The following is a 17,502-nucleotide window of genomic DNA, read 5'->3' on the forward strand; positions in this document are numbered from 1 at the left end:
TTGTTGAATGATTCTGTGTACATTGCAGCAGCCTTTGGCTATGTGCAATAAAACTGACTGACTGACTAATCATGTCAGCAAATTCTCACATCCTCTTTACAAAAGAGATGTAAAGATTTTTCAGATGATGAAATGAAGGTATTAAATGCTATCATCCATTACCTGTCCATAGTTGTCTATTCCAGACACTAATCTGTTGAGGTTTAGCAAATCAAATGATGATCGAAGAGCCTGTCCAAGGGTGGTTAATCCTGCAGCTTGTAGATTTTTCAGTTCATTCATGAAAGTGGCATGGTTCTCCTTCCATCCAGCCTACAAAGTAACATTATTCCACACTTACTTTGTGATAGTCTAATTTTTTTTTTAAAATCTGCAAGGCGAATAGCAGCTTTTCTTCAAAACATTGGGGGTGAGGATGAAAGAATGCACGACACTCCTCACACAGGTAAGCTGTGAGCAAAACCATCGACCAGAAGTATTTCCATCTCATCTATTATTTACAGTGGTACCTCGGGTTACATATGCTTCAGGTTACATACGCTTTAGGTTACGGACTCCACTAACCCAGAAATATTACCTCAGGTTAAGAACATTGCTTCAGGATGAGAACAGAAATCGTGCAGCAGCAGGAGGCCCCATTAGATAAAGTGGTGCTTCGGGTGAAGAACAGTTTCAGGTTAAGAACAAATCAAGTTCTTAATTAAGTCCTCCAGAACGAATTAAGTCCTTAACCCGAGGTATCACTGTATTATATTCATATCCCACCTTTTCTCCAAGTAGCAAGATGGCATACGCTTCTCCCTCTCTCCATTTTATCTTCACAACAACCCTATAAAATAGGTTTGGCTGAGAGACATTGCGTGGCTCAAGGTCACCCAACTGGCTTCATGGCTAACTGGGGATTTGAACTGCAGTCTCCTAGGTCCTAGTCCAGCACTTTAACCACTACAAAATTTTTCACTTCCACAGAAGGCAGCTTGCCCAGTGCTTTCCCCTGTTGGCAGTGTCTTTTAGAACCCATTCCAGTGCTTTTAAGTGAACAATTACAGAGGATGTCTGAATCCTGAATCCTTGGGTATCATTAAGTTAAACTGAATTTCACTAGGTAGAAACACATGCTGAATAGGTCACTCTCCTTCATATCAAACCAAGTCCCAGTACAAGACACATTTTCCTGAAGACTAATTCCCCAAGCCTTTTTCTTATGCGGTGAGAAACAGAACATTGCCAATTCTATGAAGTAGGTTCAGATTCTGTATACCTTCCTTCCCCATATATATGTATAAATGGGCTTTCCTGCTTACAGTATGTACTGAACACCTCAGAAGAAATTTTTGAGGCACAATAGTGTTGCAGGAATTTAGACCAAGGTTGGGGTGGGGTGGGGGTTCTGCCCACCCCAGTGCCTTAACAGACTCACAAAGCACCACACAATACATACACTATTTCAGATGTATATTTTATTCTGTATCAAAAAGGGCCCCCATAAATAAGGGCAGCCTGGAAACTGCATTTCAGAAAGGGAAGATTACAGGGTCCATCTGAAAGCTGGGTAGACGAGGTTTCCAAAACCCAGTGCATTCAAATGACCAGTCAAAAGGCAACCTACCAGCATTAGCTAACACCACCCTCTGAGGCAGAACACATTGGTACTGCAGGCTGTCTTTCAGCATCTTTTTTTTTAAATAATTTTTATTATTTTCCAACACAAAAATACAATTATGCCAAATTTGATACTTTTTAGACTTCCTTCGGCTTCTCTGACAATCATCCATAATTTCTTCTCAGTTTACGCAATTCTCTGTTTATATTGCCATTAAACTTCCCTCCCACTCCTATTTGTTTTTAACAATATATCTCTGCTTTCACAGTGCTTCTTGAAATCCCACCAGTGTTGTTTGCACATCACATATTCTTTTCAGATATTCAACAAATTTTCCCCAGTCCTCGATGAACTTTTGGTCTTGAAGATATCTAATTTTTCCGGTTAATATGTCCAATTCTGCATAGTCAGTCAGCTTCAGTCTCCATTCTTCTATTGTCGGTATCTCCTCTTGTTTCCATTTCTGGGCCAGTAGAATTCTTGCTGCTGTGGCTGCATATTGGAAAAGTTTACAGTCTTTTCTTCTAATTTCGTTCCCTGTAATTCCTAAAAGATCGATCTCTGGTTTCTTTACAAATGTATATTTTAACATCTTTTTCATTTCGTTATAGATAATCTCCCAGAAACCCTTCACTTTCTTACATTCCCACCACATATGGTAAAACATACCTTCTTTTTCTTTACATTTCCAACATTTGTTGCACGTCTTATACATTTTTGATAGTTTTACCGGTGTAATGTACCATCTGTAAAACATTTTCATAACATTTTCTTTAAGTACTGTACATGCAGTAAATCTTAAATTCTCTTTCCACAGTTTTTCCCAATCCTCAAACTGAATATTATAACCAAAGTCTCTGGCCCATTGTATCATTACCGATTTGACTTCCTCATCTTTGGTATTCCATTCCAACAATATTTTATACATTTTCAGCATCTCTTTATTGGAACAATATTTCGGTACACGGAAATGTTGCAGTCAATTGTAACCTCCATTAGCTACACTGTATCAACTTCTAATTGCTTCCCTGAGTTCAAGGGTAGGGCTTCTTAAAGCACTCACTTCTCCAAACTGCAGAAACCTACAAATATTTGTATAAAATCAACCTTATATTGGATCAACACCGTCCGAACTTCATTTTACTCAGGGAACCAAGGACTACCAAAGGGGGGACAGCCATAATCCTTGAAGCATACACAGGAACCTCTTGCTCAAGAAATAATCCCTGGCATTCTGGCAGATGGGTTCTAGACGAGTAGTCATCAACAGATAATAGTGGACTATTCAAGACTAGATAGCACTCCCAGTCAAGACAAAGGAGTGCAATTGCTTGGCTGAGAGCACCAGGAACTTGTAAATATCCCTACTGTATAGCTTGATGGGTGTATGGTGATGGGCAAGAGAGGTTGGGGGCAAACTTTTCTGTGATGTGTATGATGTATCCGTGATGTATGTGTGATGTTTCCCCAAGGGTGTTTATGGGAAATTGGGAAACTGATACATCCTTTTGTTCAAGGCTTCTTCCTGTTTCTCCCATGTGGTGGGTCGAAGTCCTGTCGCAGCAGTTTTTGGAATAAAGATCAAGCCCACTGGTTGCTGTTTTGCTCATATATTCTTGGCTAGCGTCTTTGGTAATTTCCTTTAACAGTATGAAGAGCACTAAATCATCTGCATACATCAAGATTAAGATCTTTCTGTTCCTAATTACTGGAGAGTGAAAGTTTGTGCTGGCTAAACATGGCAGCAAATCATTAATATAGAAGTTCAAAAGAGTGGCAGCCAGAATGCTACCTTATGTCAATCATCGCAACAATCTGAAGGCAGTATTCAACCATTATTTGGAGATGATTTGGTACTAACATTAGAAGTGTTGAGAGATTCCATTCCACCTTTTGGTTCAGACATGGAACTGTTGCATATCACATGTCTGTTTACATTCCAGCACTGTTTGCTGGAATATGCGGAACTTCCATTGTGTTGCTTTTGGCTTTTGCCTCTCTCAGAAGACACAGCAAGGAGAGATGGCATGTTTCTTGATTTATGTTTAATAAATCCGTAGTATATAGTGTTAGGTTTCTGTTATGCCACTGTGCAGTGCTTAGAGTCACAAGACTCTTTACATTCCAGACTGTTGGAAGTCTCACGGGAGATGGATGTTGATATTACTGGTTTCCTGTTTCTTTGTACCAGTTGCTCTCTGCCTTTCACAGAGATACGATGTATACTCATTTCTGTCTGCGTAGTTAGAAATAAAATGTAGCGATGTAGCACATATATTTCTTGTCCTTCTGCTGCTTGGATACTCTGCGTAATGGGAACGTGCCTGGAGCCTCATCAAAGGCTCAGGTCGTTAATCACCATTGGAGGAGATTCCGGAGGACTCGACTGGAGGATGAGCTTTTTCAGCTCAGTTGTAGCGAAGGCTCAAAGATTTTTGGTCATGGGCTCCAGAAGACGGATTGCAGCTTATCTTCTCTGCGTGTCAAGAAGATTGATGAGAGGTATGTGCTCTTGCCCCGGGAAGCCTGCCAGTCCCTAATTAATTGGCAATAAGGGTGGACTTTGAACTTCTAGACAAAAGCACTGACCGGCTGCGGCAGGAGAAGCAAAAGCCTCATGCAGTGTGCTTTTCGAACCGCAGCCTGCTTTAAAGACACAGACATGGCTAATGCTAAAGTAACAGAAGCCCTTTAAACCGCGATGAGGGTACCGCAGCTCTCAAAGGCTTTGTGATACAACTAGCACTACGCCGGGAATGGGTGCAGTATGCAGAAGCCCGGCTATGCAAAGAGGGCCTGTTTTATAATAATAATATTAATAATAATTACACATCTGCCTGGGTTTCCTCAGCCACTCTGGGCAGCTTCCACAGAGACCAAAAATACACTAAAATGTCACACATCAAAAACTTCCCTGAACAGGGGTGCCTTAAGATGTCTTCTGAATGTCAGGTAGTTGTTTATCGCTTTGACATCTGATGGGAGGGCATTCCACAGGGTGGGCGCCACTACCGAGAAGGCCCTCTGCCTGGTTCCCTGTAGCTTTGCTTCTCGCAATGAGGGAACCGCCAGAAGGCCCTCGGCGCTGGACCTCAGCGTCCGGGCAGAACAATGGGGGTGGAGACGCTCCTTCAGGTATACTGGGCCGAGGAGATTTCACCCCTCCCATATCCAAGAATCTCCTGAGATCTCTGCTGATTCTCCAGAGAGGAGGAGCGGTGTTCTGCTCTCTACTTATTCTACTCCAGCACCAAGTCAGTCAGTCAGTCAGTCAGTCAGTCAGTCAGTGTGTTGGAGAGAGAGAGACTGAGTGTTAGAGATCGTGTGCATAGATAACGTTGCTACTAAGAGCAGCTGCAGACACTCAGTGCAGTGCAGCATTCTTTATGCTTAGAGAACCCATTAAGCTCTGTATATAATTGTATAATAGTTGTAGATAGAATAAAGAAGTTATTCTACAGAGCTGCTCTCCAAGTCGTTTATACTCTGCTGTACTCTGCTAGACTCTGCTGTGCGACGACTGTCTTCTTGTGGAAGTGAATCCGGTGCTCACAACTCTAAGCTGTGAGTCCACAGCACTTTGACCTGTTCCTGTCCAGAAGGTGGTCTCTGGAAGTGCTACCCAGCTTACCTAGCCCAGTCGGGCTGAAGTGCATGAGTCCAGTTGGTGGTACTGGCTCAAGGGCGATGCTGACATCGGTTATGGGCTTTAAAGGTCAACACCAACACTTTGAATTGTGCTCGGAAACGTACTGGGAGCCAATGTAGGTCTTTCATGATGTGGTCTCGGCGGCCACCCCCAGTCACCCGTCTAGCTGCCGCATTCTGGATTAGTTGCAGTTTCGAGGTCACCTTCAAAGGTAGCCCCACGTAGAGCGCATTGCAGTAGTCCAAGCGGGAGATAACTAGAACATGCACCATTCTGGCAAGACAGTCCGCGGGCAGGTAGGGTCTCAGCCTGCGTACCAGGTGGAGCTGGTAGACAGCTGCCCTGGATACAGAATTGACCTGCGCCTCCATGGACAGCTGTGAGTCCAAAATGACTCCCAGGCTGCGCACCTGGTCCTTCAGGGGCACAGTTACCCCATTCAGGACCAGGGAGTCGTCCACATCAGCCTGCCCCCTGTCCCCCCAAAACAGTACTTCTGTCTTGTCAGGATTCAACCTTAAGCCATTAGCCACCATCCATCCTCCAACCGCCTCCAGGCACTCACACAGATCCTTCACCGCCTTCACTGGTTCTGATTTAAAAGAGAGGTAGAGCTGGGTATCATCTGCATATTGATCCAGTCCAAACCCCCTGATGATCTCTCCCAACGGCTTCATATAGATGTTAAAAAGCATGGGGGAGAGGACGGAACTCTGAGGCACCACACAAGTGAGGGGCCAGGGGTCTGAACACTCATCCCCACCACTTTCTGAACACGGCCCAGGAGGAAGGAGCGAAACCACTGTATAACAGTGCCCCCAGATCCCAGCCCCTCTAGACGGTCCAGAAGGATGTTATGGTCGATTGTATCAAAGGCTGTTGAGAGATGCAGCAGAGTTGAGAGCTGTTGAGAGATGCAGCAGACTCTTCACTGTCATCAGGATAACATTGGAAAATCCCCACATTCTCCCCCCCACTTGGCATTGTACTCAACACTTCTAGTGAGTCTAATTGTATTAGTGTCAGTAATCATTACTCTATAACGGCGGCACAAATTTTACTAGCTCAAAAATGGAAACAGCAGGAGCTACCAACAATAGAGGAATGGCAGACAAAGGTAATGGAGTATGTGGAAATGGCAAGGCTGACCGGACGCATCCGGAACCAGGGTGACCAAATGTTCCAGAAAGAATAGACTAAATTTATACTATACTTAGAGACTCATTGTACACATATAAAGACACCAGCAGGACTGAGATAAGAGTCACTTTGTGAGAAGAATCAATATTCTATTTAAGAAAAAAGTGAATGTTAAGACAAGGTAAGTTAAATATAGTGTGGAGATATTATAAATGAGGAAAATAAAATGTAACAGAAGGTAATCAGAAAAAGAATGGAGGATCCAGGGCAGCCAAAGCTTTGCTAAGGCGCTGGAGTTGTCCAGAGAGAGAGAGAGAGAGAGAGAGAGAGAGAGAGAGAGAGAGAGAGAGAAGAGGAGCCTCGGCAGTCACAGGCTGTGCTTCTCGTGTTTTCCCCTCGGTTTCCTTTCCAGCTCTACTGTAATGCCTCCTCAAGATACCATAATCCTTCCTCAAATCCACCGCTGCTGCCCCCTGACCACATACCGCTCTTCCCACACATACCTATGGAAATATACCGGTGCTGATAATGCACACACAGAGAATTATACCCTGCGACTATTATGCAGTGAATGCTTAGAGACCAAAGAAAGGGGGTTTGACTATTATGCGGTGAAATATAGTAGTTTGGACCAAAAAAAGGACCAAGGGAAGACTGGAAGCAGGCATGGCTGGCTTGCATCCTTAACAGGAACTTTCCACACATGGAAAACATTTTGTTGTGGACTCCACTTGTAGAAACTAGTAGAGAATGCTACTCGTCACTGTTGAAGGCTCTTAACCATAACCAGTTGAATATTGCAAAGCATACGAAGACTGTCCAGAAGCAAGTCAATTGCAAGCAGGCAGGATGAAGCAGGAACAAGATGTTGCTACTAGTAACTTGGTTACTTATATGTTTATTATTTACAGCAGACCCACAAGTTACTATATACAGGATACAGACACGGATCTTAACTCTCTCTGAACAAACTCCAACTCACTCTCAGAACACACTGAACAACCAACCAGCCAACAGGAAAGTCATCATGCCTATGTGGGTGACCTCGACCAATAGCAGAGTTGTATCCAAGGCCCCGTATCTCTAGGCAGAATAACTCCCTCTGCTCAGTCTTCTTGGCCTTCGGCCAACTCCTTGGTAGCTTCTGTGGGAAGCTGCATCAGATAGCAACTAGGCAAAAATCCCAACATTCTCATGGCCCTTGGGGATAAGAAAACCAAACAGACAAAGCCTTAAAAGAATTTAATAGGGGCATTTCCCAAAGTGAGCTATACCTCCCTAAAAAGATAACGGCAGTTGTATGTGCGACTTGAGTTCTCCTGCCTATCCCTAGCTGACATGCTAGCAATTTCCCTACCAGCTATAACCAGTTTTCCCATGAGAGGGTCTGCATTGCTCTTTCAATGGGAAACAAACACTCTTGGTCCAGTCATCAATGTCTGACAAGAGGAAAGCAACTTGACAGCAACTTCAGTTTCAAGTTCCTGGAAGTCGATCTTTCATAGGTGACATTGCATGATGAAACACTAACCACTATCCTGGCTGCCCCCTGCACTGCTAACACCACTGCCGCGGTCTGGGGGGAGCCAGGGGTGTCCAACACGAAAACCAAAGAGGCAGCGTGGAGCCCCCAGGCCCCCCCCCACACTCAGTCCTGTTGCAGCAACCCAACAGAGGTCTGGGTCCCGGAGACCTCCAGAGCTAAATAAAAAGGAAAGCGGGGCTGCTGCCCCCGCCAAGCACACACTTATTGTTGCCGCTGCCAAGGCCATCACCGTCACTACCACTAAGGGAGAGGGGTAAGAGGGGACCAAGAGAGAATCTCTATGTTGTTGTTGTTTAGTCGTTTAGTCGTGTCCGACTCTTCATGACCACATGGACGAGAGCACGCCAGGCACTCCTGTCTTCCACTGCCTCCCGCAGTTTGGTCAGACTCATGCTGGTAGCTTCCAGAACACTGTCCAACCATCTCGTCCTCTGTCGTCCCCTTCTCCTTGTGCTCTCCATCTTTCCCAACATCAAGGTCTTTCCCAGGGAGTCTTCTCTTCTCATGAGGTGGCCAAAGTATTGGAGCCTCAGCTTCAGGATCTGTCCTTCCAGTGAGCACTCAGGGCTGATTTCCTTAAGAATGGAGAGGTTGGATCTTCTTGCAGTCCATGGGACTCTCAAGAGTCTCCTCCAGCACCAGAATTCAAAAGCATCAATTCTTCGGCGATCAGCCTTCTTTATGGTCCAGCTCTCACTTCCATACATCACTACTGGGAAAACCATAGCTTTTACTATATGGACCTTTGTTGGCAAGGTGAAGTCTCTACTTTTGAAGATGCTGTCTAGGTTTGTCATTGCTTTTCTCCCAAGAAGTAGGCCATCTGCAGTGATCATGGAGCCCAAGAAAGTAAAATCTCTCACTGCCTCAATTTCTTCCTCTTCTAATTTGCCGGGAGGTGATGGGACCAGTGGCCATGATCTTCGTTTTTTTGATGTTGAGCTTCAGACCATATTTTGCGCTCTCCTCTTTCACCCTCAATAAAAGGTTATTTTATTCCTCCTCACTTTCTGCCATCAAGGTTGTGTCATCTGCATATCTGAGGTTGTTGATATTTCTTCCGGCAAGGGATTCATCCAGCCCAGCCTTTCGCATGATGAATTCTGCATATAAGTTAAATAAGCAGGGAAACAATATGCAGCCTTGTCGTACTCCTTTCCCAATTTTGAACCAATCAGTTGTTCCATATTCAGTTCTAACTGCAGCTTCTTGTCCCATATAGAGATTTCTCAAGAGACAGATGAGGTGATCAGGCACTCCCATTTCTTTAAGAACTTGTCATAGTTTGCTGTGGTCAACATAGTCAAATGCTTTTGCATCAATGAAGCAGAAATGTATCCAAATTGGCAGGGAGGTCACAGTGGAGCAGCAAGACTTTCTCCGCAAAAAAGCTCGCAAATTCCTCACAGCTGTGGGTCGAATTCGTATTTAAATTTGGATGTTCCTCTAGGGACGTTAGAAACCTGATTATTCTAAAAAGTTGTGCTGGGTGAGAGCTAGCGGATGCAATGGAGGCTGAGAAGTAAAACTTCTTCGCCTCTTTCAGTGCCATCTCATAGGCTTTCATAAGCGTAATACCCCCAACCTCAATAATACAACCAACCAACAGGCTAAAATCTGACACACAACTAAGATACAGTGGTACCTCGGGTTAAGAACTTAATTCTTTCTGGAGGTCCGTTCTTAACCTGAGGTACCACTTTAGCTAATGGGGCCTCCCGCTGCTGCCGTCGCTCGATTTCTGTTCTCATCCTGAAGCAAAGTTCTTAACGTGAGGTACTATTTCTGGGTTAGCGGAGTCTGTAACCTGAAGCATCTGTAACCTGAGGTACCACTGCAATGCTATCACAAGCGAATGGGGGGACGGGTCTGTTCCTAAATAAGGCCCTCCACGCCAGCCGAGACCCAAGACCAAACGGTTGGAAGCCAAATGGTCCAAACTACCCCAAACACCTATAGGCTACTTTCTGCAACCCACCCCCCCACTCTGCAGCCCAACTCTAACTCCAATCCCCCTCTTCCCCTGCCCATCATGGTTTTGGCACAGAAACTGTATTGGTTACCCTGTATGATGACCTCTGTCGAGTGAGAGACAAGGGAAACGTGTTCCTGTTAATTTTTCTCAACCTCTCGGTGGTTTTCAATAACATCGACCATGGTATCCTTCTGGAGTGACTCTCCGAATTGGGAGTGGGTGGCACCATTTTGTGATGGTTCCAGTCCTACTTGGATGGTAGTTCCCAGAGGGTGTTACTTGGGGGATATTCTTCATTCCTGTGGAACCATCAATGTGGGGTTCCACAGGGTTCAATCCTATCCCCCATGTTGTTTAACATCTACATGAAACCGCTGGGTGGGGTTATCCAGAGGTTCGGAGTACATTGTCAGCAGTATGCTGATGACACTCCGCTCTATTTCTCCTTTACATTTGCAGGTGAGGCAGTGGAAGTGCTGGACCAGTGTCCTGCCTTGGTAATGGACTGGATAAGAGCCAACAAACTGAAGCTCAATCCAGATAAGACTGAGGCACTCTTAGTGGGTGGTTCCCTAGACCAGATGGCTGGGAGGTCACCTGCTCTTGATGGGGTTACACTTCCTCTGAAGGAGCAGGTTCGTAGCCTGGGGGTACTCCTGAATCCTCTGCAGTTGTTGAGGCTTAGGTGGCCTCAGTGGCCCGGAGTGCCTTCCATCAGCTTCGGCTGGTGGCCCAGCTACGCCCCTGTCTGGACAGGAATAGCCTAACTACTGTTGTCTATGCTCCGGTAACCTCAAGGTTAGATTACTACAATGCGTCATACCTACAGCTGCCTCAGAAGACAGTTAGGAAACTTCAGCTAGTGTAGAATTCAGCAGCCAGGTTGCTCACTGGAGCAAGATGGTTTGAGCATATTACACCGATCCCGGTCCAACTGCACTGGAGGTGACGCTCCGCTTGTGCTGAGGCAAACCTCGCACCAGGCATGCAACCGTGTGCCAAGGAGCGTTGCACCCACGCTCCCTGACCTTTTGCCTTCTTGGCTAGCAAACAGGGTTTTTCCCCTGACCGTTTGTCCTCTCACGGATTTGGTTACTAGACATAACGCTTGGCTGGAGCATGACCGGCAACGCAGATGTAATCAAGTATCGCGAAACATTTTAGGGAAACACCTGCTGACACGTGTATTTGCTAATGGTAGAAATGTGCTTAGATGGAAATACATCATGTTCAGAGTGGTGTCACTACTGCTTCCAATTGTTGACTTCTGCTAATAAAAGGAGCCTCTACAGAGCTAGCCAGCAGCTTGTTTGGAGCATGCTTGCCAGCGTGCTTCTGCACAGCTCACTTGCATCCAACCTCTCGTTGTCTCGTTATTTCCACAGGCTACCAATTAAGTTTCCTGGCCCAATGGAAAGTGCTGGTTTTGACCTATAAAGCCTTATACGGCTCAGGACTGCAATACCTCAAGGACCGCCTCTTTCCATATGAACCTACCCGGACCCTGAGATCATCTTCTGAGGCCGTTCTTCCTGTGTCTCCTTCTCAAGGCGCCTTCATTATACACCTTTAGGTTTATTTTCTCTTGGAAAATGAAACACCATGGTGGCTTTCCCCATTAGAAGCAATATCAGTTTAAAAAGTCAACATGAAAAGAGAATGGGCGACTTATAAGGAATTGTTAAAAGAGGTTGAAAACCAATTAAAGTTGAAAGAATTTATTGATATAAGGTATTTCTTAACAGACCGGTTACAATATCACCAACTTCATGATGTATTCAGGTGTGATAAAAGAGTGGGTTTGGGAAGGAATTTTCAAGGTTTGGAAAATAAGAAAATGTATGGAATGGGAGACAAAAGATGAAGTAAAAAGCAGTGATGACACACTGGGCAAAGGATGTAGGTTATAACATACCAATTAATCTATGGGAGAGGTTGTGGAAAGAGGATTTAAAATTTATGGCTCGTTGTGCATTGAAGGAAATCTATATGAAAATGATGTATCATTGGTAATTGTCACAGGACTGCCAAGGGTCGCCTTGGAGTCAGGGCGAGAAGAGTCAGAGCAGGAACAGTCAGAAGGAAACGGTTGGGAGATGATGCAAGGGGAAGAGGGGGAGAGCCAGGAGGAGGCAAGGCTCTCCAATGCTGAAGCAAGGCCCCAGCACCGTACAGGGAGCTCAGGTACTGAGGAGATTTCACCCCTCCCATATCCAAGAATCTGCTGATGTTCTCTGCTGATTCTCCAGAGAGGAGGGGCAGTTTCTGCTCTCTACTTATTCCGCTCCAGCCTCACATCAAAGTGTCGGGGAGGGAGAGAGAGAGAGACTGAGTGTTAGAGAGAGATCGTGTGTATACAAAAGTTTGCTGCTAAGAGCAGCTGCAGACACTCAGTGCAGTTCAGCTTTTTTGTTTAGACCTCATTTAGCTCTGTATATAGTTGTGTATTATAGTTGTAGATAGAATAAAGAAGATATTCTACAGAGCTGCTCTCAGAGTGGTTTATGCTCTGCTATACTCTGCTATACTCTGCTGTGCGACGACTGTCTTCTTGTGGAAGTGAATCTGGTGCTCACAACTCTAAGCTGTGAGTCCACAGCACTTTGACCTGTTCCTGTCCAGAAGGTGGTCTCTGGAAGTGCTACCCAGCTCGCCTAGCCCAGTCAGGGCTGGAGTGGATGAGTACAGTTGGTGGCACTGGCTCAAGGGTGATGCTGACAGGTACAGACCTTCGGCACAGGAAAGGAGAGGGTTAAAGCGCAGGGATCAGAGACGTCCCATGAACGTTCCAGCCGCCTCTTCTGTTGGAGGAGAAGCAGGAAAAGACCACTCCCCGAATCTGAACCTGACAATTCGGATGCATGATTGTACTGTGCCGTTGTACGTATGTAAAATAAAGAACTGTAAATATCTCTCTGAGTGAGCAGAGGGTGCTTATTGCAAAGAGTATACACAAACCATCACAGTACTTGACTCCAGTAAAGTTGGCAAAAATGTACAAAAATACATCTAAGTTATGCTGGAAATGTAAGGATAGAGAGGGTACTTTCTATCATATATGGTGGTCATGTAAGGTAGTAAAGGGCTTCTGGGAAATGATATATAAAGAATTAAATAAAAATGTTTAAGATAACATTTGTTAAAAAACCAGAAGCCTTTCTACTAGGTTTAACAGGAGAAGAAATACCAAGAGACCTAAAAAGACTGTTTATGTATGAAAGAACAGCTGGAAGAATGTTGTTAGTCCAGATGTGGAAGGAAGAGAAGGTCCCAACCAAAGAAGAGTGGATTACCAAAATGATGGACTATGCTGAAATGGCAAAGATGATAAAAAATTTAAACAAAAATGGGGAAAATTTGTTGAATACCTTATAAACAACTGTAGCTATTTAGAAACAGCAGGATTGATATAACATTTATGAAGTAAAATGAATTAAAGTAGTAAATAAGGAGATGAAATAGAATGGATAAGTTATAATTATATACAAGAAAAGAGGGCAAATATGGAAACCAGGGTGGGACAGGGGGACGTCCGTGGGGTTTGTATAATCCCAGTATTGTATACAGTATATGGAAAATGTTTTGAGTGTATGGAAATACAGTGGTACCTCAGGTTACATATGCTTCAGGTTACATACGCTTCAGGTTACAGACTCCGCTAACCCAGAAATAGTGCTTCAGGTTAAGAACTTTGCTTCAGGATGAGAACAGAAATTGTGCTCCGGCGACGCGAGGCCCCATTAGCTAAAGTGGTGCTTCAGGTTAAGAACACTTTCAGGTTAAGTACGGACCTCCAGAACGAATTAAGTACTTAACCCAAGTTACCACTGTAATGTTAACAAAAAAACCTGAAAATTAAGATTAAAATAAAATAGAATGTGGCTTTTGGGGGGGGGTATTGCTTTTGGTTTGATTTTATATGTTGTGGTCTTGTGAACTTCCCTGAGACCTCCAGGTATAGGGCAGTGTATCAGTTGAATGAATAAATAAATAAATAAATAAATAAATAATCAATCACACTTTATGTCAGTGCAACACACTAAGTTCAATAGACAATACAAGGTGAGAGACACGGGACAGGCCAGACAGGTTGGAAGGGATTAGGGAATCATCCTATAAAGTAGATATGCAGAATGGCTAGTTCAAAAGCAATTACACTAAATATGAGGGGGTTGGGAAACCCTATCAAAAGAAAACACACCACCTCGTACGTAAATACCATTAAACCACACATTGCCGTCCCACAGAAAATACACAATCCACCCAAAGGAAGCAAACTCCTGAACGAACCCCGCTTCAGCCAACCATGGGTTGCACCTGGCTCAGGAAAGGCTCGTGGGGTAATAATAATAATAATAATAATAATAATTAATAATAATAAAATTATTTATATCCCGCCCTCCCCAGCCGAAACCGGGCTCAGGGTGGCTTACAATAATAAAATAGTACAACATACCAAAATCATTAATTATAAAACTAACTCAAATCAAACTGATGGCAACCACTGGGCCAGAGCTCTGCGAAGATTGCCAAAGGAGGGAGTCAGGCTGTGCCCTGGCCAAAGGCCTGGTGCAGGGGTCTGCAACCCGCGGCTCCGGAGCCGCATGTGGCTCTTTTACACCTTTGCTGCGGCTCCGGGGCGGATACTAGCGAGGGGAGGAGGCGCATTGTGCGCCCCGACACTCCCCACTGTGGCGGGCGCTGTACTGGCTGTGACGTCACATGGGGGCGGTGCGTGCGTTAGTCACTCACCGTCCCGACGTCACCTTCCCGCCCGCTGTCAGATCGCGGCTCCGGAGATATATTTGTTGTAAATGTCGCAATGGTTTTGCGGCTCCCAGATTTTTTTTTCCTTCGGAAACGGGTCCAAGTGGCTCTTTTTGTCTTAAAGGTTGCAGACCCCTGGCCTGGTGGAACAACTCTGTAGCATAATACTCAGTAGAGACTTGAATTTTAAAGCCACCACATTGCTAAAGGCAAAACAGGCAGGTTCATTTTCACTAAAGTAACACTAGATGACAAAACTAAACTAAAAATTGGCTCCCTATATTCCCCAAACAAAACAACTAGAAATCATCCAGAAAACACTAAACAAATTCCTCTTCTTCTTGGGAGGGGAATCAATCCTGGGAGGTGACCTCAACCTAAACATGAGGGGCATCTCCCTGAAAGACATCCACCCCACAACCCCATGGGGAACCTTCCTCCAAGGGAAACCCCAAATAATTAGAGACTCTTACAAAAATACTTCAAAAAATGCGGCTTTAACAACATATGGGGCGAAAAATACCAAGATGACATCAGCCTCACATTCCAGTCCAGGCGCCATGGCACAATGTTCAGACTGGATAGCATTCTGCTCACATAAGACCTGACCCCCTTCGTTGAAACAACAAACTTGGGTAACATCAAAATCACAGACCACACACACACCAGAGAGTCTCACGAAAACTCTCCAGAACTGCTTCAAAGAAAGTGTGATAGACAGTATAAGAACCCCCCTCCCCTGGGAAACAATGAAAGCAGTCATCAGAGGAGCATGCATATAAGAGAAAGCATCCCTTAAAAAACAAACCTCATCAAAAATTAGCAAACTAGAACAAGATATCACAGCCCTCTGATCACGCTACAAACAAACAAGAGCTAAAAGACTCCTTAAACTTCTAAAACAAAAAAGAAGGGAATTTGACTTACCGTATTTTTCGCACCATTGGATGCACTTTTTTACTTTTAAAAAGTAAGGGGAAATGTCTGTGCGTCCTATGGAGCGAATGTGTGGTCCCTGGAGCCAAAGTGCCGGAGTGCGGCACACTCTTGGACTGGTCTTTGGTAGTGGTGGTGGAGCCGTGCTCCCCTGCCGGCAGCCTCGGCTTCCCCCTGCAGCCCCGGGAAGCTTTGGAGGAACGGGAGGGCTGTGCGCCCATGCCCCGCACTCCTGGGCTGTTGAATGGGGGAGGTGGGGAGAGCCTCACTTGTCTGCCGGCAGCCTCGGCTTCCCTCTGCAGCCCCGGGAAGCTTTGGAGGAACGGGAGGGCTGTGCGCCCATCCCCCGCGCTTCTGGGCTGCTGAATAGGGTTGGGGGGTGCTGCTCTGCCAGCAGCCTGCCCTTCCCCTCAAGGTTTGGAGCAGTGGGCAGGCTGTGCGCCCATGCCCCACACTCTTGGGCTGCTGAATGGGGGTGGGGGGTGCTGCTCTGCCAGCAGCCTGCCCTTCCCCTCAAGGTTTGGAGCAGCGGGCAGGCTGTGCGCCCATGCCCCACACTCCTGGGCTGCTGAATAGGGGTGGGGGTGCTGCTCTGCCAGCAGCCTGCCCTTCCCCTCAAGGTTTGGAGCAGTGGGCAGGCTGTTCGCTGAGAGAGGGGAGGAAGAGGACGGAGAGGAGGGGGACCAAGAAGCTGGGTGAAGGGAGAGGAGGTACCATAGGTTGCCATGAGTGGAGAGTCATGGTAGAGGGCAAAGGAGAGGGAGCAGCGAAGGGGAGAAATTGCAGACGTCCCCTGAGGAGTTTGGGTGAAAGGAATGGAGAGGAGGAGGCTGGTAAAGGGGACTGTTCTGCTTGGGGGGGGGGGGGAGAAAAAAGTGGGGAAAAGGAAAGCCTCCCAAGCCTGCCGCTGAGAAGCTCTGCTTGGCTGTTTCTTGACTGTAATTCAAGTAAAGGGAATGTTTGCAAGCAGCTGGCAGGCTGTTCGCTGAGAGAGGGGAAGAAGAGGATTGAGAGGAAAAAATGTGGCATTAGCAATGCTTTGGATGGGTACGAAGATGGTATTTTACATGAAGATAGCGAAGAAAGTGATGTCAGTGACTGTGAGCAACTGAGCTTCATAAATTCTGACTCTAGCAGTGAAGAGTTCTTGGGGTTCACAGAAGACTAGAAGAGTACTCAAACCTTAAAGTCTCTCTTCATTTGTTAATGACAGTGATGATGGTTCTTAATGCCATTGTTGACTGCTGTTCACTTTACATGGCTGTAATGTGATTCTGATATACCGGTTGTTTATTAAATACAGTAGTTTATACAACATTTGATTCAGAATATTTTTTCCTTGCTTTCCTCCTCTAAAAACTAGATGCGCCCTATGGTCGGGTGCGTCCAATGGAGCGAAAAATACGGTACTATAAATCAACAAAACGACCAACGTTCTATACTCTAAACAATGCTTCTACAAGTATGGAAGGGGAAACTCCAGATTATTAACAATCAGGTGTAGGAAAATATCACTCGAAACAAGAATACATCATATCACCAAAACATTCTCCTCAAAAGAAATAACCTTGGCAGTTGCTCCAAACTATACACCTCCCACAACCCATCCGAGCAGGAAATCAGAAAATTGCTAACAGAACTGACCATGCCAACCTTAACTGCCAAGGAACAAGTATTAATGGACAGTACTAGAGGAAAGAGAGACGGTCCTCAAAAACCTGAAACCACACAAAGCCCAAGGCCCAGATAGCTTCACAGCAGAATTCTATAGGAAATTCAAAGAACTCCCAAGCATCCACAAATGCAGGGTTAATATGGACTCTAATACCATAGCAATCCAAAGAGGCACAAAACAAGGATGCTCACTGTCCCCTCCCTATTCATAC

The 17,502-nt window shown here is 45.3% G+C and overlaps 1 protein-coding gene and 1 long non-coding RNA gene across 6 annotated transcripts in view; one reads left to right on the forward strand and one right to left on the reverse strand.

Moving 5' to 3' along the window:
• LOC309361311 (integrator complex subunit 6-like) overlaps window positions 1-17,502 on the reverse strand; it is a 112,111-nt gene that overhangs the window by 81,876 nt on the left and 12,733 nt on the right. For 4 of the 5 annotated variants that reach the window (XR_014164414.1, XR_014164415.1, XM_081896200.1 and 1 more), the window contains exon 3: window positions 163-312. The exons of the other annotated variant lie outside the window; for it this stretch is intronic. Coding sequence is in view for 2 of the 4 variants with exons in the window: in XM_081896200.1 (XP_081752326.1) it covers window positions 163-312 (150 nt within the window). In the remaining 2 variants the exon portion in view is untranslated. The remainder of the gene's footprint in view (window positions 1-162; window positions 313-17,502) is intronic. 5 annotated transcript variants of the gene reach the window in all.
• LOC309361307 lies at window positions 15,747-16,931 on the forward strand. Its single transcript, XR_014164413.1, has 2 exons — window positions 15,747-16,449; window positions 16,649-16,931. It is a non-coding gene; the product is annotated as an uncharacterized lncRNA (long non-coding RNA).

The sequence above is a fragment of the Podarcis melisellensis genome (genome assembly GCF_964234715.1).
Source record: "Podarcis melisellensis genome assembly, chromosome: W".
In the NCBI taxonomy this organism is placed as follows: Eukaryota; Metazoa; Chordata; class Lepidosauria; order Squamata; family Lacertidae; genus Podarcis; species Podarcis melisellensis.